The following is a 24,087-nucleotide window of genomic DNA, read 5'->3' as shown; positions in this document are numbered from 1 at the left end:
TATTTTGCTTACTACGTGCCTCTATGACAATGAGAGGAACAGCAGCATATACAAAAATAAACTCAAATACTTTTAAACAACATTCTTTATTTTAATGACTCGCATTAGAACACACAAAAGAACAACCTGCCTTATGGAGCACTGAAACAAAATAAATAATACATTTTAAAGGAACACCACGATGTCCTGCTTAGCAGGGAGAGGTGCAGCCCTCAAAACAAATGATAATAACGATGCTTGACTAATATCATCTTTTAGGCCAGTACAGTTCTTAAAATGCCTGCTCAGCGTCAAGGTGCCAGTCTTTCTGCTCTCGTACGAGAGCAAAGCGCCACATTTGCTGCCTTCAGCAAAGCCGACACGGTTTTCTGTAGCATCTTCCACTATCGATTTAAATCCTTTCCACACACCACTCGTGGATACTTGCCTTTTCAATCCCCCCGTCTTTAGTTTGCTTTTCACCTCTTGCTGCTCGATATCGAAATTCGAAAAGGAAATGCGAGGATGCAGTTGCAGACTCGCGGAGAGGGGAAGATTAAAAGGAGGGCAGGGCCACGGCATTCATGTGCGCAAACAATGCACTGGCTCTGCTGCGGCTCATGTTTGGGATTACCAAAGCGCCTTCTCTCTGTTTTATCCAATTTATTTATTTTTATAACACATATTCCTTAGTTTAACATCCATACGTCGTTTTAGTATACAAATATATATTTATTTAAAAAAAAAAAAAAAAAAAAGTCCGGCCCGACCAAACCCGAACGTAAATCATTGACATTTTGGGCCCGATTCGGCCCGAAATTCGGGTTGGGTTGGGTCGGGCTCAAGAGCGAGGCTATTAGTCTTATATATTTTAAAATGCACTGAATCTATTCGGCTTGTTGCCCGCATCGAATCGTCCATGCCCCGCATTGGGATGCATCGCCGCATCGATTATTGTTGACACCAGTAGAATTTACAGGCATAAAAGTCTTCTCCTTTACAATTCCTTGCCCGCCTGGCATATACTATAGGAGGCAAAAACATTTAAACCTAGAACAACATAAGATCTTACTTTTTTTTTCTTATTTCTTACACAAAAATGCCATTACGCTTGATAACACACATCACTTAAAAGGTAGGTGTTTTTCCAATGTGTTTCAATTGAATTTTCAATTGTGTCAAGCAAAATTTAAGTTCTAGTTCAGTTTTAAGTTAGTCTAAATTTTGAGTTTTTGCAGTGTTCAAATGTATGATACTTGTTGTAGTGTATACCTGCACTTTAGGCACCAGTGCTACTTGTTTTATCCATCATTGACTACTGAACTAAAATTGACAAAATCTCAATTATCTTTATTTTTATTTTATTTTACACCCAAATAAGTATTTCGTCAACCACTAATTGTGCAAGTTCTCCCACTTGAAAATATTAGACAGGCCTGTAATTGACAAAATGGGTAAACCTCAACCACGAGAGACAGAATGTGGAAAAAAACCTAGAAAATCACATTGTTTGATTTTTAAAGAATTTATTTGCAAATCATGGTGGAAAATAAGTATTTGGTCAATACCAAAAGTTCATCTCAATACTTTGTTATGTACCCTTTGTTGGCAATAACAGAGGCCAAACGTTTTCTGTAACTCTTCACAAGCTTTTCACACACTGTTGCTGGTATTTTGGCCCATTTCTCCACGCAGATCTCCTCTAGAGCAGTGATGTTTTGGGGCTGTCGTTGGGCAACACTGATTTTCAACTCCCTCCACAGATTTTCTATGGGGTTGAGATCTATAGACTGGCTAGGCCACTCCAGGACCTTGAAATACTTCTTACGAAACCACTCCTTTGTTGCCCTGGCTGTGTGTTTGGGATCATTGTCATGCTGAAAGACCCAGCCATGTCTCATCTTCAACGCCTTTGTTGATGGAAGGAGATTTTCACTCTAAATCTCTCGATACATGGCCCAATTAATTCTTTCCTTTACACAGATCAGTCGTCCTGGTCCCTTTGCAGAAAAACAGCCCCAAACCATGATGTTTCCACCCCCATTCTTCACAGTGGGTATGGTGTTCTTCGGATGCAATTCAGTATTCTTTCTCCTCCAAATACGAGAATGATGTTTGACCATGATACTGAGTTAAAACAGGTTCCATTAACACAGGTAACGAGTGGAGCCCCGTTACACCTTGTTAGAAGAAGGCAGACCTCTTTGACAGCCAGAAATCTTGTTTGCAGGTGACCAAATACTTATTTTCCACTGTAATTTGGAAATAAATTATTTAAAACTCAAACAATGGGATTTTCTGTTTTTTTTTTTCCACTTTCTGTCTCTCACGGTTGAGGTTTACCCATGCTGACAATTACAGGCCTCTCTATTCTTTTCAATTAGGAGAACTTGCACAATTGGAGGTTGACTAAATACTTATTTGCCCCACTGTAACTCTACAGTGTTTTTTTTTTTTTTTTTCACACACATATTAAATAAAGCCTGTTTAAAAGGCACGTTAACCACACATAGATAGATAGTAGTCATAATTAATAGAAATCTAGGCTAGCCCTCTGCAGGGCTAACGTTATAGTAGCATGGTACAGTAACGTTAATCTTATATATTCGGGCTATGTTAACTTAATTTTAATAATTTTTACCTTGTCTCGGGTATCGGTGCAAACATTGTCTTACAGTTAATACATGCAACAGTGTTCGCCTTGGTGTCCAACTTGAAATGCTCCCACACATTTTCTGCCTTTTCTTGGTGCATTTGTCTTGGCTTTCGTCGGCGTCTTCATTGTTATTTCTATATCCATGCATGGTTGAAATCAAATATACGCGCCGCCACTGTTTTCTTCGGGTACATACGTGATGTCAGGGGGTTGTTCCGTATTTAAAAGTAGTCCGGGAAAAACGTGATGCTTAGAGCTGGCATTATTAAACGATTCCTCGAGCCGAATAAAATTCCTCGATCAATTTTTAAACTCGAGTTACTCGAGTAATCATTTCTACTGTAAATGGACACCTTATAAAATGTAGGCCAAAATTTAGCTTCCTCTCTTTGAAAGACCAGCATCCGTCACTGGTATTGAGAAATATATTTCTACATTAACTTGACAAGAGTCTTTAAGTGAGTCTCTCTCAATAAAATTAGAAAAAATAATATGTATTAGCTCACACTGTTTTATCAATGGAAGACAGAGATGAATAGACAGATGGATAGAAGAGTAGATTGGAAGATGGAGTGACCTAAAAAGGCTCCATCACCAGGAGGCATAGAGTCAGCCTGCTAGATAGACAGACCTTTAAACAGCGCCATAAAGCGTCTTGCACAACTAGTCCAGACGGGTTGTCTGTATGTGAGGGCGCAGAAGAGATGAGATGGAAGAATGGAGGGCACCAGAAAATAGACAGACAGGAAATGAACGCCAAGAAGCGGGGTGTGCGCAGGAGAACGAGCCTTCGCCTGTCTTGGCCTTAATGGTCCAAATGAGGCTAGGGGTGGGTGTGATTGGGCAGTGGGGGGTACATGCGTGGTGGGACTTGGTGGGTGTGGGGATCTACAAGGGATAGGGTCTGAGCCCAAAGACAGAGAAAGAGCAGGGCTTGAAGTGACTCAGGCTCAACACCATATGAGCTGGCAGCTTGTCACATTCCAGGTCGTCATTGAGGAACTTGTTTGACCACAGAGCAGCTTTCATCACTTCAAATACACAAACTTACTAGAAATGATTGTAAACATTTTTCTTTCCAGAAAGCTACTTCATGTGAGGGCATTCTCAGCGTGTAGACAGAATTCCAACGATATTGCAGTATCTACTAGGGCTGTCCCAAACGACAAATTTTCTCCCGATTAATCAGCCGACTATTTTTACGATTAGTCGACTAATCTTTAATTTTTTTTTTTTTTTTACTAATTTAGCAATGAATTTTTTGAGACGCTTATCAATTCACAAAAACATTTTTTTTTAAAACTAATTTAGCAATGAAATTTTTGTTGACGCTTATCAATTCACAAAAACATTTTTGAACACTTAAATTCTTTATTAAAGTACAAATAAACAGATAAATAACAATAATAAATCACAAACAATGAGTTCAAATGCTGATAGAATTAACTTGTGCAAAAGAATGGAATGTAAACAGATTCAGAACACTGACTTCACCTTTCCAACACGATTCAAAACAATTCTTAAAAAAAGACCTAGCATTAATATTATAGTATACTGTAGTACTATATATAATCGTATTATAATAATTATTCATTGCCGGATTTTTCATAAAGGGTGTCATTTTAAAGGTATTCTTAGTGTAGAATCTGAAGTATGTGGGATTAACTCCAGAAATCGTTATTTATATGACAAACATGACATGCTTTTATTTTGAAATGTTCACCGGAAGTACGCTCGCTAAAACCGCTAATTTGTGCTTTACAGTACACAAAAAAATCACTTTTTGTCATTGCATGTGGTGTCAGTGATAGATTTTTTGTCCTTTTGCAAATGCTGTTAACCAGCGATTTTTCATGTTTGAAGTGTCACCTTTTAACTTCAAGTTTTGGACAAGGCTGTCTGTTTTATAGCCGGCTAAAGTAGGTCGTCTTTTTTCCCATTCACTTCAGTGTAGCAATGCTAACGTACATAGTGTTTAATATAGATGTGTTTTCTTATTTTGTATGTCTGAACTTTAATTCTACAGTGTGTTGATGACAGAAAAGAACTGGAGTTTAATATGCCATCAGCACGCACGCACAAATGTATGCACGCACGCGCGCGCAGCGATAAAACGCAGCCTTGAAAATGACCGCCCTCATTTTTATTTACCATGCGATAAATGGAATCATTGCATATCGCGACAGGCTTAGCAACTTCAATAAACATGTCATTAGTTAGTTAGATGGACTTACAATCTCCTGTCGTTATCATTCACGGCCGACGTGCAGCCAAGCTTGGCATTGAAGAGACAGGACACAATAGTGTACCCTCCTTTCTTTCTTTAAAAATAAGTCAATGTTTTGGACTCTCTGGTGCGCTTTTTTGGCTTTGTGCTGATTTCCCCGCTTGCATACCAAGCGTCCGACATTCTGAACTTTCCACGCATATATTTTTTTAACCCTTCATTAACCGTCGACGGGATGTTGTGCTCGTCGACGGATTTACGTCATCGATGACGTCAACAATGTCGACTAGTCGGGACAGCTCTAGTATCTACTAACATATATTTCATAGTTTGCTAGTAGAGCAATCAAAAAGGCAACAGGTATTACGTACAAAAGGTGTTTGAAATTTTCGATTCTTAGATTATTCATGACTCGGTTCCGATTATTTAAATAAGCCAAGTAAAGCAGAACTAAAACACAGTCAGTGCGGTCTTCTGGATGCTATAGGGAACGGACCATGAGTACACACCCACAACTCCCGCTTTCTAGACACAAAACAGCAACAAGCAGGGCTGACCTAACCAACCAACTTCTCCGTGAGATCAGAAAATTTAAAAGCAGACGTGTGGAATTATTTTGGATTTGACTAGACAATCTTCTAGAAAATAGGGGATTTCGAAGAATGTTGAAAGCAATACAGCTGAGGTACGTCATCCCATCCCGACGCTATTTCACTGACACGGCAGTCTCTATACAAAGCAGACAAAAGTATAAATTATGCCATCGCTGTCGATTGTAGAGCGACTCGCTGTTATATACAATGCATGAAAACCACACAGGTGCTAATATGGCTAAGCGGTGCTGTAAATGAATGAAACATCTAAAAAAAATACATTTTTGTTGTTACAGACAACGCAGCTAATATGGTTGTCGCTTCCCAACTGGGTAACTTAAGCCATTAGAAACGCTACGCCCACACGCAGAACCTTGTTTTTTCGACTGCAGGAATCTGCACTTTCATTTGAGCACTTGGATCAACTCCTGTTCCTATACAACAGTGGTCTCCAAACTATTCCACATAAGGCCGCAGTGGGTGCAGGATTTCATTCCAACAAAACAAAACCACATCTTTTCACCAGTCTGATGTTTTATAAGTGTAATCAGTTGATTGCAGTCAGGTGCTGCTTGTTTTAGTACAAGCCACATTGGTTAAAAGGTCTATGCTTGATCGGTATGAACAAAAACCAGGACCCACAGCGGCCCTCGAGGACCGGTTTGGAGACCCCTATTATACAAGAACATGGAATTTTCACAGTAGCTAAACACACTTGACCTGTCCTACATATTTTTGAGGTTCGGATGCAAAAGAACTTGAGTTTTGTTTTCCAATTATTATTTGTACCTCAAGGAAACCCGTTTATGTTTACATGTTCATGTTTACACAACAAAACATTACTATTTTGAGCCATTTTTATTGAGGTAGTAGTACAGATTAGGCCTGTTGCGATAACAAATTTTAGTGGGTGATAATTCTCTTATAAATTATTGCGATATGCGACATTATTGCGCACCCCCCAAAATGTTTTTTTTTTTAACCAATTTACAATAACACAGTAAGAATACAGTATATATTAATAATACTAAGTAATATTAAGTACACCCATTTAAACGCAATAAACGTTTACTCTTAAATTACTCTTAAAATAAATCCAAACTAAAAACAATAGACCATGCCTCTTTTAAGTAAAAGACAACAATATCAATACCGCACAGAAACACAGAATAAAATGTCTTTTTCAAGGAAAGATAAAATTGCACTTTAATAACTTAAGCATTTAGGCGCAGAGGTATAAAGTTGTAATAACACAAACAATTGCACTTCAACAACAAGAGAAAAATACATTAATTAGGTAGCAATAACAAAAAATTGGCTTCACTAAGGCTAGGTTCATACTGCAGGTCTTAATGCAAAAATCCGATTTTTTTGTCATGTCTGTTTTCTTGGCGTGCCCGTTCAGACTGCCTTTGTCCAGGGAGCCCGTTCAAGTATCATGCAAGCGCACGAATTCGCAGTCCGAGAGTCAGCAAAGTGACCCGCACGCGCAGAAGCATCAAAATAAATTATACATGCTAGCTGTATGTCATTCCAGGGTGATCATATATTGATTTCCAAAAAGATGACACGAATAACAGACACTAATAATCCCCGTTTAGTCCTTTATCCATCCATCCATCCATCCATTATCTTCCGCTTAGTCCGGGGTCGGGTCGCGGGGGCAGCAGCTTTAGCAGGGAAGCCCAGACTTCCCTCTCCCCAGCCACTTCAGCCAGCTCCTCCGGCGGGATTCCAAGGCGTTCCCAGGCCAGCCGAGCGACATAGTCTCTCCAGCGTGTCCTGGGTCGACCCCGGGGCCTCCTGCCGGTGGGACATGCCCGGAACACCTCTCCAGGGAGGTGTCCAGGAGGCATCCGAACCAAATGCCCGAGCCACCTTGACTGGCTCCTCTCAACGCGGAGGAGTAGCGGCTCGACACCAAGCCCCTCCCGGATGACCGAGCTTCTCACCCTATCTCTAAGGGAGAGCCCGGACACCCTGCGGAGGAAACTCATTTCGGCCGCTTGTATCCGGGACCTTGTTCTTTCGGTCACGACCCACAGCTCGTGACCATACGTGAGGGTAGGAACGTAGATCGACCGGTAAATCGAGAGCTTCGCCTTTTGGCTCAGCTCCTTCTTCACCACAACGGACCGGTGCAGAGTCCGCATCACTGCAGATGCTGCACCGATCCGCCTGTCAATCTCCCGCTCCCTCCTACCCTCACTCGTGAAGAAGACCCCAAGATACTTGAACTCCTCCACTTGGGGCAGGATCTCATCCCCGACCCGGAGAGGGCACTCCACCCTTTTCCGGCTGAGGACCATTGTCTCGGATTTGGAGGTGCTGACCTTCATCCCAACCGCTTCACACTCGGCCGCAAACCACCCCAGTGAGAGTTGGAGGTCACGGCTTGATGAAGCCAACAGCACCACATCATCTGCAAAAAGCAGAGATGCAATGCTGAGGCCACCAAACCGGACACCCTCAACGCTTCGGCTGCGCCTAGAAATTCTGTCCATAAAAATTATGAACAGAATCAGTGACAAAGGGCAGCCTTGGCAGAGTCCAATCCTCACTGGGAACGAATTCGACTTACTGCCGGCAATGCGGACCAGACTCTGACACCGGTCGTACAGGGACCGAACAGCCCTTACCAGGGGGCTCGGTACCCCGTACTCCCGGAGCACCCTCCACAAGACTCCCCTAGGCACACGGTCGAACGCCTTCTCCAAATCCACAAAACACATGTGGACTGGTTGGGCGAACTCCCATGCACCCTCGAGGACCCTGCCGAGGGTGTAGAGCTGGTCCACTGTTCCACGGCCGGGACGAAAACCACACTGCTCCTCTTGAATCCGAGATTCGACTTCCCGACGGACCCTCCTCTCCAGCACCCCTGAATAGACTTTAACGGGGAGGCTGAGGAGTGTGATCCCTCTATAATTGGAACACACCCTCCGGTCCCCCTTTTTAAAAAGGGGGACCACCACCCAGGTCTGCCAATCCAGAGGCACTGTCCCCGATGTCCACGCAATGTTGTAGAGGCGTGTCAGCCATGACAGCCCCACAACATCCAGAGCCTTTAGGAACTCCGGGCGGATCTCATCTACCCCTGGGGCCTTGCCACCGAGGAGCTTACCAACCGCCTCAGTGACTTCAACCCCAGAGATCGAAGAGCCCACCTCAGAGTCCCCAGACTCTGCTCCCTCAAAGGAAGGCGTGTCGGTGGAATTGAGGAGGGCTTCGAAGTATTTTCCCCACCTACTCACGACGTCCCGAGTCGAGGTCAGCAGTACACCATCTTCACTATACACAGTCTTAATGGTGCACTGCTTTCCTCTCCTCAGACGCCGGATGGTGGACCAGAATTTCCTCGAAGCTGTCCGGAAGTCGTTTTCCATGGCCTCGCCGAACTCCTCCCATGTCCGAGTTTTTGCCTCGGCGACCGCCGAAGCCGCAGTCCGCTTGGCCAGCCGGTACCTGTCAGCTGCCTCCGGAGTCCCACAGGCCAAAAAGGCCTGATAGGCTTCCTTCTTCAGCTTGACGGCATCCCTTACCGCTGGTGTCCACCAGCGGGTTCGGGGATTGCCGCCACGACAGGCACCAACCACCTTACGGCCACAGCTCCGATCGGCCGCCTCAACAATGGAGGTGCGGAACATGGCCCACTCGGACTCAATGTCCCTCACCTCCCCCGGGACGAGGGAGAAGTTCTGCCGGAGGTGGGTGTTGAAACTCTTTCTGACAGGGGATTCTGCCAGACGTTCCCAGCAGACCCTCACAATACGTTTGGGCCTGCCAGGTCTGGCTAGCAACTTCCCCCACCATCGGAGCTAACACACCACCAGGTGGTGATCAGTTGACAGCTCCGCCCCTCTCTTCACCCGAGTGTCCAAAACATGTGGCTGCAAGTCCGATGACACGATTACAAAGTCGATCATTGAACTGCGGCCTAGGGTGTCCTGGTGCCAAGTGCACATGTGGACACCCCTATGTTTGAACATGGTGTTCGTTATGGACAAACCGTGACGAGCACAGAGGTCCAATAACAGAACACCACTCGGGTTCTGATCGGGGGGGCCGTTCCTCCCAATCACGCCCCTCCAGGTCTCACTGTCATTGCCCACGTGAGCGTTGAAGTCCCCCAGTAGAACGAGGGAGTCCCCAGAGGGGGCGCTCTCCAGCACACCCTCCAAGGACTCCAAAAAGGGTGGGTATTCTGAGCTGCTGTTCAGTGCATAAGCGCAAACAACAGTCAGAACCCGTCCCCCCAACCGAAGGCGGAGGGAGGCTACCCTCTCGTCTACGGGGGTAAACCCCAACGTACAGGCACCAAGCCGGGGGGCAATAAGTATGCCCACACCTGCTCGGCGCCTCTCACCGTGGGCAACTCCAGAATGGAAGAGAGTCCAACCCCTCTCGAGAGGATTGGTACCAGAACCCAAGCTGTGTGTGGAGGAGAGTCCGACTATATCTAGTCGGAACTTCTCTGCCTCACCCACCAGCTCAGGCTCCTTCCCTGCCAGAGAGGTGACATTCCATGTCCCAAGAGTTAGCTTCTGCAGCTGGGGGTTGGACCGCCAAGGCCCCCGCCTTTGGCTGCCGCCCAACTCTCTACGCACCCGACCCCTTTGGCCCCTCCCACAGGTGGTGAGCCCATGGGAAGGGGAACCCATGTTGCCTTTTCGGGCTGTGCCCGGCCGGGCCCAATGGGGACAGGCCCGGCCACCAGACGCTTGCCTTCGAGCCCCACCTCCAGGCCTGGCTCCAGAGGGGGGCCCCGGTAACTTGCGTCCGGGCAAGGGAAACTGGAGTTCATTTCTTTTTTTTTTTTTTTGCCTTTAGTTTAGTCCTTTATTCAAAGTATATATGGGCTGATAGAACGAATACACGCATGCACATAAGCCTTGACTTGTGTGCGTGACATGACGTGGGTGTGTCAATTTTCCCTGTCTCGGCCATGTAAGCAATACTGAAATATTTCTCGTTCGGCTCATAGAATTAAAATCGAAAATTGTCAGGCTTATCCATTTCTTGATTTATTAATTTTTTAATGACCATGTTCAAGCCTGCTTCGTGCATAAAACATACCCAGAAGTCAATAAAACAGAGTGAATCCTCATCACAGCATATCGCGCTGTTGGTTAAAAGGATGCCGAACTTTTACCAGCACGTCCGCCGCACATCTGCTGCACGCACGCACGCACGCGAGGCGATAAATCGCAGCAGGAAAATTACCGCCTTCATTTTCATTTACCGTACGATAAATGGAATTATTGCATATTGCGACAGGCTTAGTCCAGATTCTTTCATTTATACCCGAGTGCACTTCGGGTTGGAGAAAAATAATATATTTCTGCAAAATGCTACAATTTTGTTGATACAGAATGAAGACTTGAGTGTCTTATTTACTGTTTTGAACTTTTAATTTGATACTGAATAGTAGTTTATTTAAGCCTGAGAGGAGTTTTGTCCTTTTTTGTAATTAATGTATGAAACATTAAAAGTAGCTAAAAGAACCATCATATGTGATGTTTGGATCTTCTCACTGTGAGGCAGCAGCACTCACCTCTGCGCGACATTGCTGACGGTGGGTGGTGAATGGGGTTGTCCATCAATAATCGATTGATAATCGAATCGTAGCCTCTGAATCGTAATCGCAATCGAATCTTGAGGTGCCCCAATATTCCCACCTCTATTACGTACACATTTGTATTTTAGTCAGGATTCTCCATTCCTTCAATATTAAGCCTATCAAGACCTATCATAAATCAGACAATCCAACCAAGCGTATAGTTTTGAAACCAAGAAGTAAGATATATATTTTGCGGAGAACGGTGATGAAATTCATATGTAGTCAAGTGTATTGAAGGCTAACAGGCAGCAGAGGCATTCTGACGACGGAAGGGCACATATTGCTTGAATATTGAAGAAAAGATTGTTTAAAGTTGTTTATGCAGCTGTGTTCATGTCCTGCACATCTTCGTCGTTCATTGGAATATTCATGCCAATTAAAAGGCAGTTTCTAAAAATAGGCAGTTATTATTATATGGTAGCAGGAATCCTGTATAAAAATGGGTTGTGTATTATTAATGAAAGGAGGACAGAACAAAATAATTCATTTTTAATTCATTCAGTAGGGAGGAGTTATTCAAATATTTGCATTTCAACTTTGTTACTGCATTTTCATGTTTAGACGTATGTTACAATTCACAACATATATGTTCCTTTGGGGAACTTGCTCACTTACATACACTTCAGTATTATTATTTTTTTGGTTCGCATCCAGACATTTAGAAAAATAATCACCTAATTTTGGGAATTGGTTGATGACTGACTTAAAACAGGATCCCTCTCCATACCACGTCCTAAAGTAGAAGACGCAATGGGTTTGTAAGTCTATCCATTTTTTGTGACAAGGGTTTCATTATTGATGGCATAGCACTAGCTATGCTAACCTAGCTTGGGAGAAGTCTTTCAGTTGGCTTCGTTTTTTTTTTTTTTTTTGACAGCAGTAATGACAGAAGCGTTGATACACTACCAAGACGGCCATTATTGAACAACTTCTAAAGTTTAATTCATGCTCATTAGCATGTTAACTATTCTTCCACAAAACTAACAAGCAAGCATGAAAACAACATTTTTAGACTGAAAGTTCTTGTCTGTCAATCATTGAAAGAGGAAAGAGTTTTAAAATTATAGTAACTAATCTAAAAACACACTACATGCGTTTTTACTTATGTAGTGTGCTTTCAGATTTTTTTATTGTCAGGAAAGAAACTTAATCCAAAAGTTACCAATACAATGTACTGGAGAAAACGTGGCCACATGGTAGTTGACTTTGTTTACTCAACGATTGCTTATAATTTTATATAAAAATTAGGGCTGTCAAACGATTAAAAATTTTAATTGCGTTAATTACAGCTTAAAAATTAATTAATCGTAATTAATCGCAATTCAAACCATCTATAAAATATATTTTTCTTTAAATCATTGTTGGAATGGAAAGACACAAGACTGATATATACATTCAACATACTGTACATAAGTACTGTATTTGTTTATTATAACAATAAATCAGTAAGATGGCATTAACATTAATATTCTGTAAAAGCGATCCATGGATAGAAAGACTTGTAGTTCTTAAAAGATAAATGTTAGTACAAGTTAAAGAAAATTTATATTAAAACCCCTCTTAATGTTTTCGTTTTAATAAAATCTGTAAAAATTTTCATTCAAAAAATAAACTAGTAGCTCGCCATTGTTGATGTCAATAATTACACATTGCTCATGGTGCTGAAACCCATAAAATCAGTCGCACCCACGCGCCAGCAGAGGCCGACAAAACACCAAAAACACAAGTAACAAGTGGACATGACACTGTGCTGTCATTTTAATCTGTTTGAGCAGGCCATGTGCGTTAATTGCGTCAAATATTTTAACGTAATTAATCGAAAAAATTAATTACCGCCCGTTGACGCGATAATTTTGACATCCCTAATAAAAATTACTAAAATTTGATGATATATGTATAATACAATTATGTATGATATAAATATATAATATTTGTTAATTCCCCAAATAATACCACAGTACTGGATGTTTTGTCAGCCTACAACACATTATCACAGAAGACAATGACATAAGGACACAATAACTATTTAAATGATTTAGAAAACAAATCAATACCAATAGCAAGTACACCTAGATTGAATGAGTGTTTTTTTGCTAAAATGCTTGAAATAATGTAACCTACAAAGCGTCTTGTGTGCTGTCTGTGCTCCCGTCTCAGTCTTGCTCTAACAGTCTAACCTATAAGAACCTCTCAAGGCCCTCTCATTCCCACAGCGGTGAACAGATCATGTGATCGTCACAAAGGTGTGTGTTGTCGCTAGGTCAAAATAGCAATAGAAAGCGCTGCAGTGCTTTTCAGGATAAAGTTACAGTTATTGCATCTTAGCATAGACCAACACTCCTTAATGGACGTTGGTCACTCTTCCTTTTTTAAAGGCTGTAACATTATTATAGTAATACATTTGTACTTTAGCCATTAAAGTAAAGAGCAATTGAGACTGGAGAGTGAAGATGAAGAAAGAAGTTTCAATGTCTCTGATTCTGCAAATAAACAAAAAGTAAACACCATTTGAGGAAAGAGTGGAACCCGATGCTGCTGATGGCGCCTCCACTTGTTCACTCAGGTTTCCCAGAAGGCCATTCTGCTGGCCAAGGGACAAAAGAGTGTAAAAAGCCAACACCTCTCTCCCCCCTAGGTGAAGAGAGACAAAAGAGGGGAGAAAAAAGCAATACAACACCTTTGTTTGCTGATATTAAAACATGTTGGTTTTTCTTCCTCGCTTCCACTTTGTCTGCTAGCTTTTCCCTCATCTGTCTCCCCTAGATACATTGAAGAACTGTCCAATCTAGGAAGATCATAAGACCAGTGTTGAGTTCATTTGCTATGGCAGCGTTGTTATGCAGCTAGTGATGTTAAGATCCACGTGTCCAATTGAATGTCAATGCATTATGAAATGAACTTTTACATCACTTGGGACTGTCACAATTGTGATTATGCCACAGATTCAACATGTGAGAAAACATGTACATCAAATCACTTGGTGGTAGTAACCATGGTGGGGGTGGTGGCCTTGAGACATGCATCTTCTCCATGGGGGATATCTGACAATCTGGCAACCTCTGTGGGAGGTCACACTCTCATCAGTGATAGTATACCTCCCTCTTCTCTTGTTTGCACAGGCTTCCGTAAAGAGATAATAAATGATTTGGCAAAAGTTGCTTATCAGGAATGAATTTAAATTTTTTAAAAATTGGCCACAATTACCATAATGTTCGCTGTTTTTATTCAACAGTACTTTCCACAAGCTTTTATTTACCTACCAAAATGTGTCAGTCAATCTCCTCCCAGCAAAAGTGTACTAATAATTCCATAGTTTTCATGTTGCTAAACTAGTGCTGGGTGATATGACGAAGTACATCACCAAAACAATAGTAAATTATTTATTGTCACAAATACATTTTACTGTCACTTTCGTCAAATTTAAGCACATTTATTAAATGTATTATAAATTAGTGCTGTTATTTCTTGATTAAATGAACGGTCACTCGATGTTTCTATATTAGCAAACGAGGGGTGTGATAAAGCACCACACAACACAAAAATGTGGTGCATAAGTAAAAGAAAGTTACTTAAAATTTGAAAAATATGAGGTTGTGAACACACAGTCACGACTACTACTGTACAATGCGAAAGAATCAGCCACTAACAAAGTCAAACATTTAATCATTAATAACTTTTGTCACCCCCCCCCCCCCCCCCCAAACATCCCATCGAAAATTCAAAATGCACTAAATCTTAGCATACCGTTATCGGGATATGTCCCAACGCTATGATAAACATGTACAGTATACAGTAAATCCTGCTTTAGGAAGCGGATCTAATGCTCCTGTTCACTAACACTGCACAGTGAAGAAAATATAAGCCTCTCATTACCCTCTCTCAGGGTCTGCATCACCTATTCCCCTTACACAAACAACTCCAGTATAATGAGGCTTGGTGAGAAAGCCTAAAGTGGAGGTGCATTGAGGGGCCGTGTAAGCCTGCCTAATCCCCCTTCACAGCATTTGTTGTGTCATTAGAGCTGCATGGGATGAGGATACTGTGACACAGGACCTATTCTGTTTTATAGCCCTCAGCCAGCCACACTGTAGAGAGACTATAGTCTTGTATTCATAGTGACTATGAGCAATGTTGGATTTTCAAAGCAAGTTTTTACCCTTGAGTATCGCACGGGAGCCCTCTCCTGAGAGTAGATGAGGCTGTCGGGAAACAAGTATCAGAAGCCATAGACACACACACACACAAAATCCCCACCAAATCGCAATTCATCCATCAGCTTTATTTTTAGTGCAAATCTCACAGTAGCTGAGATAAGAGATGTGCTTTGCAACAGGTGGTATAGTCTGAGGATGGCAACGGAACTACACCAGTAATTAGTGTATCTAGTGTGACATCTATGAAGGAGGTATTAGAGATGCAATGAAAAGACTAAATTGTCAAGGATCAGGTAAAATCAAATTTCCAGCAACTGTCTTTTTCCAGGCATCTGTTGTTTACTATATTTATCCATCCATCTTCTGGACCGCTTATCCACACTATGATATGCAGGATCAAAATGGATCACACATGACAAAATGTTTGAAAATCTAAATCTTTAAACATTAAACTGCTCATTGAGTTGATAAGTCAAAACATGTAATATTTTGTTTGTGTAACCAAATAAAATACAGTGGTACCTCTACATACAAATTTAATTCGTTGCAGGACCTGGTTTGTAAGTAGAAATGGTCGTATGTCGAGCGGGATTTTCCATAAAAATACACTAAAATTCGATGTATTCATTCCACAGCCCAAAAACCTACGTTAAATCCTTCATAAATACTGCAGGTACAATTATGAACAGCAGTGACAGATAGCAAAAAAAAAAAAAAAAAAAAAAAGAAATACAGTACATATCGGAATAATAATAAATGGAATTTTTTATTTTCACCTTAACTTACAGTCATGTGAAAAAATTTAGTCATGGGGATTTGAAGGAGGCTTGCTTTTTTTAAACCTCACATTTAGTTTGGTGTGCCCCTGACTGTTGAAGCGAGAGAAAACACCATGGTGAGATCAAAGGAGCTGTCTGAGGCCTTTATAAAGAAAGATTGTAGATGCTTAAGAGTCTGGTAAGGGATTTCACAAGATCTCTAAATGGTAAATGGTGTTATACTTATATAGCGCTTTTCCACCTTTCAAGGCGCTCAAAGCGCTTTACACTATCTCACTATTCAGCCATTCCACTGTCCAGAAAATAGTCTACAAGTGAAGGACATTCAAAACAACTGCCAACATGCCCACGTCTGGCCGTTCATGCAAGTTCACACCGAGAGCAAAACGCAAGATGCTAAAAGAAGTCTCAAAAAACCCTAAAATGTCATCACGGGACCTACAGCAGGCTCTTGCTACTGTTGATGTGAAAGTGCATGCCTCTACAATCAGAAAAAGACTTCACAAGTTTAACCTTCATAGGAGGTGTGCAAGAAGGAAATCTTAGCTCTCTAAGACGAACATGAAGGCCAGACTGAAGTTTGCCAGAGTGAACGTAGACAAAGACCAGGACTTCTGGAATGATGTTCTTTGGACAGATGAATCTAAAATATCATTATTTGGACACCAGAACAAAGGACATGTTTGGCGTAAACCCAATACAGCATTCCAGGAAAAGATCCTCATACCAACTGTGAAGCATGGAGGTCGAATTGTCATGGTTTGAGGATGCTTTGCTTCAGCAGGACCTGGCCAGCTCACCATCATAGAATCCACCATGGATTCTATCGTGTATCAGAGGGTGCTTGAGGAACATGTGAGATCATCTGTTAAAAATTAAAGCTGAAGCGAAACTGGACCTTGCAACATGACAATAACCCAAAACATACCAGTAAATACACCAAGGACTGTCAGAAAAGGAAGAAGTGGAGAGTCCTGGAATGGCCGAGTCAAAGCCCAGATCTTAATCCCATTGGGGGGCTGTGGGGTGACTTGAAACGGGCTGTACATGCAAGAAACCCTCAAACATCTCACAGCTGAAAGTATTCTGCGTTGAGGAGTGTGGCAAACTTTCTTCAGACCAATGTCAAAGACTGGTAGATGGCTACAAAAAGCGTCTCACTGAAGTTATTTCAGCCAAAGGGGGTACCACTAGCTATTAGGTGGGAGGGTGTCCTAACGTTTTCCTCAGTTAGAATATGCATTTTTGTTGATATATTTGGTTTAATGAGTAAAACAGTGTTAAATTTTTGTTGTTTACCTGCAATTAAACCACTTTCTTTTCCAGAGATAAAGGAAAAACAAGATCAGACATTCATTTTAATATTTCTTAATAAAGAATCAAATATTTCATGGGGTGTCCGAATTTTTTCAGATGACTGTACAGAAAGTGGGATGAGACGGCGGGTGCATGCGGATACGGTGAGCTGTGTTATGTCTAATTTGACAAATGTATTCAATAAGACACATGAAAACAAATTATGAAAAAAATAAATGACTAAAGCCTTTATATTTTCACCTTAAGCTACTGGCGGACGGAAAGAATAATTTCTTTCTTAATTTCAATGGTAAGCGTCACTTTTTTCTTGGGTTCACCACCTGCACTAACATTCTTGGGACCCATGTTGATTTCTCTCACAAGAAAATCCAACGTTCGTCCATCTTACGGAAAAACAATAAAATTGCGACGCTGTCATAAATTGTATTTCGAGTAGGTCAAGACAAATGACATATCAAATTTTACGTCGGATGTCGAAAGGATTGTATGTTGAGGTACCACTGCACTGCTCAGTAATTTGGATTATGTTTATGTAAAAAAAAGAACTGTGTAATCTTTTTTCTTGTAGTTTTGACAGTTTCTAATACATAACATTTCTTTTCAGTGTGGGCCTAACAGTCATTTGTAGACATGTAGTTTAATTTCAGAAGCATGTGACCATGTGGTCATTTTATTGAAGCTTGTCTTAAACTAAGACTATCATTTCTATAATACATTCAATGGCATTTGTTTTACAATCTACTTAGTAAAAAATTTCAGTCTATTGTTTTAAAGGTCCCATGCCCCATCTATGTTTTTTAAATACCATCTATCATGTTTGCTGATTCTTGATCATGGCCTCTCAGCCGAGTTCAGTGGGTGGCCAAAAAGAGGGCAGGTACTAAGGAATTTTAGGAATAAAGAGTTTTTTCTAATTTGAATAGATAATTGGATTGTGGAGACATGGGACCTTTAAGCCTGACCAGAATTGCTTGTTTACAGTACCATGGAGAGTTACAGTATAGTATGTGCTATAGCATACAGTATATTATTTACAGTGTACTTAGATTTCTTTAAAATATAACACAAAAACTCTTAAGTGGCAACTGACTTTCAAGTTTCAAAGAACAGGCTTATTGCAGTGTACTTTAACGTTTTCATCTTTCAGTCCAAAAACTGAGACAGGTGGCACCAGGCAGCATTTAAGGCTGAGCTTTGCTACAGCTAGAACACATAGAACATACAGTATAGTATATAGCACAACAGCTAATTGATATTTTGATATCACAACTTCCTGTTCTAAACACTTTTCTCCTTTTTAACTATCCAGACAACTTTTGCAAAACTGATGGATTGTTACTGCTTTGTAGGTGAATTTTGCTTGTCTGTTATTTTAAAATTTGATTTTGAGAACCGCTTTAGAGTTCACATTTTGTAAGTCCTACCCTTCACTGTTGATACGAGGTAGTAATCATGTCTTGGTTAAAAGTGTAAACCATAAAATTCTCATGCATCTGCAAAATGCATCTTAGGTAGGGCTTGTGATATTGCTTTTGTCTGTATCTCTTAGTAAGTAAACAGTAAATTTGAATACTTAAGACTTGGACTTTCAGCGCAAAGAAAATATATCAAGTTTGCAGAGGAATTCAAATTCTTAAAATTATAATTTCATAGTGCTTTCTAACACACCTAATAACTCCTAAAATATGGACTTGTGATATCGTTTCCTAAATGCAAACACATAAAGCTTTAGTTTATTATTCATGGTTGTTTAGAAGTTATATTAAGACTTTCTCTGCTTTAAATGTACACACAAACACAGGTATATAGCTAAGTAGCTTATTTACGTCACTTACATGGCGCTAATTTTACTTACAGTTAACCTTAATGTAGCACTTTCCAGTGAAAATATGGGTATTGTGTGGACGTGTAATTTTTTCTGAGAATGGAGTGGAGGTCATTAACAGCTTTAAAAATACCTGTGTATGTATGGGCTCATAGCCTAGAATATTACAGCCTGGGTCTTGATATTCATTTGGGCTGCTCTTTGAGTTGGTGTTCCCTGAGAGCACCAGTAAAAGTAGCCGTCCACACGTGCAGGGCTGTTCCAGCGGAGAGGGTAAGGAAGAAGAGGAAGGCCACTTGGAAGCCGAACCAATCTACCACACCTCCGGCCAAAGCGCTGAACATCAGCTTTCCCAACACTTCCAGAGTTGCCAGGAAACTGTAGTGAGTTGCCTAATGTAGGATAACATTAGTCTAAGATGACATCAAAATGCATACAATAAGTAGCGATCGGTATAACACATTAAAAAATTACTACTGATCATTTCATATTCTGTCGCAGACAGGCTTATGGGTTAATGGTGGTTGTTAGTAAGATTATCTAACATATTACAAAGTGAGCAACAACAGATGAAAAGGCACCTAGGGAAGAGTGTGAGATCATAGCATGCGATGATGGATGGAACTCAACTAGGAAAAAGATCTGATCCCAGCCTTGAGGCTTTCAGGATGGAGTGTGAATAAAAGATATTACCTAATCTATGCCAACTTTTCCATTTATCTCAGATGTGTTGTATTAGCAAGGAACTACGGCATAATCCTTATAATCGCAGGATGGCAATAATTATTGCGCAGTTTCCCTATGATATTTTATTAAAGGGACTTGAAAAGTTTGTTCACATAGCCCTGTTGTAAATAAAGATATGTCTGTTGTCATTTTAAAACACCTTCGCCAAAGTAGAGCAGTTCCATCTGTCATCACTTTATCCCTGCAAAGGACATCACTCAGCAGGTGCATGAGAATGGAATGACTTGGGATGAGTGACAGTAGTGAGTTAGAGTGGCAAAGTGCAATGATGAGCCTGTGTGACCACATCTAAGTGAAGTTCTTTTATTCCAAGCAACTTGTTTCACAGATTTGGTTTCCTCCTCCTGGGGATCTTTAACAAGCACTCACACTATCAGTTTTCAGTCACTGGATAGCTGGACCTTCAGTAAGACTCACATACATTGCGCGTGCACGGCAGGCTAATGTGTTCCCTCTATTGCGTGCACGCAAGCACACATGGTAGAAAAAAAACTACATGTGTCATAACACCATGAGAACCTTTCAATTTGGTTGGGGTTGTTATCACAAGTGCTGGTTGATTCACTCTTGGAAAAACAATCCTCATGTCACCAAAAAATCTGCAATTTTCTGTTCCGCTTTTAATTTAGCTTTTTTTAAGCTTTCCAGCAATTAAAATGATAATTTGTCACCTTGAGATTGACTGAGTGAATGGCTGCGCTATAACAACGATCACCTCCAGGCAATGATGGCCCAGTTACGACGGGGACAAAAGGAGTTATGTCAAATAGAAGACGACGAAAGAGGAGAGAAAAAAGTCAGAATGGAAAAGAGAGCACTTAATGTACCAGAGAATAACAAAGAAATGGAGTGAGGTGGTTTGGGGGGACTCTTACAGTGAAGAGGGGGACAAAACAGGACGGGTGAGAGGGTCAAAGAGGGAGGAAGTACTGAATAGAAAGGGGTCTGTTAAGACATTTTTTTGTGTGTGTTTGAAAATTTTCAGGTGGAAACAGCTAATGAGAAGTGACAAGCAAAATGGGTGACAGGGGGTTCGATGATGCTAGGTGCACTGCTGTCAGGCAGGAATTGCCTGGCTACTTTCCTTTGAAGTTAAAAGAAGTCAACTATAACCCAAAACAGCACAAGTAAATGGAAAGACAATACCTTTATCATGCGCATCTTTATGGAAACAATCTTCAGTACTTTAATAATTGGAAAAGCACAGAACTTTATTTTTCTGATGTATGACAGTGGACATTAATAAAAGATACGTTTTTTAATGCCGGTGCTTTAGTTTAGTTTATCAAATGCAAATATCCTACATCGGCTGCCCTTTGTTGTGATGTCATTAATACCCACTATAACACGCACCCAGGGCCATGTAAAGGGTTGCGACACTCCCATTTGGAATCCATTACACGATTTTTACTTCCAGGTAGTTCCGGGTAGTGGAGCCTTGGGTAGTTCCAAACATCGCTTCGACGAGGGCGGACCGCATTCATACGAATGGCTGGCTGTCAAGTATTATTTGGCGGTAAGATGATGAAAAAAAAAAAAACGATCCCTTTTGAATTTTCAACAGTCTGCATTCTATCAGAGGCCCTTTATGATGTATATGTTGAGCTTTATTTGTATGTGTGTGACGTAATTATACATATATTTTGTCTTGGTTGACGAGCAGTTTTCTCCTACTTTTTAGGCGGACTCTGCTAACTGGGAATGTATCGCCAGGGATAAATTCATTAAGTCACTAACACTTTTAAATTGTCAACTCTTTCAGATGCCCTTTGTGACATACACACTCATCTGTATTTGTGAGTATTAGTAGACGACCGGCTTTCACATGCTTATTAGCTCGATTTTGTATGCTTTGAACTAAGGTATCACCCTCATGGACGAGTACCAAGTCAACCTATATTCTTTACACCAAAATGTTTGACATTATTATATTTTAAAGATATGTATAGATTGAAACGTGATGTCAACAAATAATAGATACAAAATTATAATAGAAAACTAATACAATGTATATTATTTTTTTAAGGTTACATTTCATGATCCACATCATGCTTCTGCTTCTGCTTCTGCTTCTGCTGGGGACAGCTGCTGGTGCCTGCTGATAGTGCCCACAGCCAGCAGTCACCAAGTCCATTTTTAATTAGCAACAAACAAACAACAAAAAAAAGCCTTTTATTTCATATATTGATGGCTGATCATTGCCATCCATTTTTTGCTGCACAACCAACCATTACAGGCCACTGATCTATAAAATGTCAGGTGTAAACAATGAATCATGACTACAATTTCACCAATTGTTCAATAAAAAAATATGATTTTCTTTATCAAAGGGTAATAAGTTATTGTTATACATTACACATTGTTGAGGAAAATAATAAAATTTTGTTCATGTTTTCTAATCATTTTGTGTTGCTTGGGTCCAAACTAAATGAAAAATTCCTTTAAAAAGGTACAAGTTTGGTTTAGATTAGAGGCTATATTCAAACTTTAGTTAAGTTATGCAGGAAATATTTGTTTAATGTCATTTCTTTGTGTTTTAGGTGAAACTAAGTCTATAAAACAAAAAGAAAAATGTACACACACATAAGCATTAGAAAGTGCAACAGTAAAGAACATTGGAAAATAGAATTTAAAAGTCGGGACCACAAACCCAAACTTTTTGGGGAAAAAAAGTGTTTTTATATGTCAATGCGACAAAACAAACTAGGAACTACCACTTAGAACTTGGGAACAAACTACGTTATACATGGTGCTATTTTCAATATATTAGCACAGGTAAGTGAATCAAGGAAATGCGTTTCAATGTAAAAGTCGATTTCCCGTGCTAATGCTAACACAAACATGATACTTTCACTCCAGAACATGGGAAAGTTCCCTTATGCATAACAGTTTACATAGTTTTCAGTTGTCGCCTTACCAGTCTCCAAATGTAAAACCTAGCATTTACATATGGCGGAAAGCACAGACAAGACTGAAAAAGCAGTTTCTGCTTTTGCACTCCTCTTTAAAATAAACTGCTGTATTTTAAGTCAAAAGAACTGTTGTGTTTGATAGAACAATATGTCTATATGCTGCCATAGTAAATTCAGGGCGCATTAAACCCCCAAACAATTTTTAATTTGTCCCTTTTACCCTGGGAACCCCCGTTTACAGACGTCGCCCAACCGCTTTTGTTTCAACCCAGCCATGAAAAGAAGTAATTACATTTATTAATCAAAATGTCTGTCATTTTTTACCTTAGAATCCTTAAATGATGTCTAATATTTCATTAAAAAAAAAAAAAAAAAAAAAACTTATTCACTCGCATATTTTAAACTTTTACACAAATTACGTCACACTTAAAAAAAATGGCGTCCGTAAAAAAGTCACGGGTATCTACCTCATAACTATCGATTAATTCTATTTTTTTGTTACTGTCTCATTTTCCCCAATATGTTAGATGATAAATAATCGATCCAAACGAAGAAAAATTGAAAGAAAACGTTTAAAAGGGTAAATATATGAAAATGAACATCTTGACCACTCCTTGATGTCTGCGATTTCTGCATCGTGACCCTTGTTATATTACCATGTTTCACCCATAAAATCTCCAAAAACTCTGACTGTGGCCATTCACATATGTGTCTTGACACTCGATGATACATGCTACATGGAGCTTTTGGATCGAAACGAGGTATGTACGTGATAATATCTCGTTAAAATCATGGCGTCTTTAATTCTGCTCTCGCGTGCTCTCGCCTCCAGTTAGGGTTTTGATGTTTAAATTTTTTTTTTTTTAAATGCCAACCCGTTTAAAAAATTTTCTTCCCCCAGAAAACTGAGATTATAAGCTTTCCAATGATGTATCACACATGCATATAGGACAATTTTGAAATTTGGTCAAATTGGGGGTCTCAGAGCGGAACTTCAAGTCCCCTGAGTGTTTTCCGCCATATACGTTATAATGCAATGACATAATCAAACAAATACTTACGTACGTGATTTTATCCATTTTTCCATAGATGTCGCAATTACCGCCGTCAGTTCCATTGAAAACCACTACAGCGCTGCTTGTGCTTGGAACTACTCATGCCCTACATGAACCACATGACCAGCCGAGGCGAGATCAAAGAGTGTCGCAACTCTGTTTACATGGCTCTGCACACACCTGTGCTCAAGTCTATCAATGTGTATGTGCTTGGTTATAAATA

At 40.5% G+C, this 24,087-nt stretch overlaps 1 protein-coding gene and 1 long non-coding RNA gene across 4 annotated transcripts in view; one reads left to right on the top strand and one right to left on the bottom strand.

Moving 5' to 3' along the window:
• Nucleotides 1-10,876: 10,876 nt before the first annotated feature.
• The window catches only part of mfsd3 (major facilitator superfamily domain containing 3), a 52,010-nt gene continuing 38,799 nt past the window's right edge, over nt 10,877-24,087 (bottom strand). For 2 of the 3 annotated variants that reach the window (XM_057832045.1, XM_057832047.1), the window contains one exon: nt 15,334-19,542. In XM_057832045.1, the coding sequence (XP_057688028.1) occupies nt 19,336-19,542 (207 nt within the window). In that variant the 3' untranslated portion in view covers nt 15,334-19,335. Of the gene's footprint in view, nt 13,707-15,333; nt 19,543-24,087 lie in introns of those variants that run through there. The other variant, XR_009062768.1, reaches the window with a different exon arrangement.
• On the top strand, nt 21,250-22,681 carry LOC130913434 (uncharacterized). The gene is made up of 3 exons (XR_009062769.1): nt 21,250-21,413; nt 21,660-21,693; nt 21,924-22,681. It is a non-coding gene; the product is annotated as an uncharacterized LOC130913434 (long non-coding RNA).

Source organism: Corythoichthys intestinalis, chromosome 3 (genome assembly GCF_030265065.1).
Source record: "Corythoichthys intestinalis isolate RoL2023-P3 chromosome 3, ASM3026506v1, whole genome shotgun sequence".
NCBI lineage: Eukaryota > Metazoa > Chordata > Actinopteri > Syngnathiformes > Syngnathidae > Corythoichthys > Corythoichthys intestinalis.
Note: the sequence above shows the minus strand (reverse complement) of the source record. Positions and strands in the feature narration are given on the sequence as shown.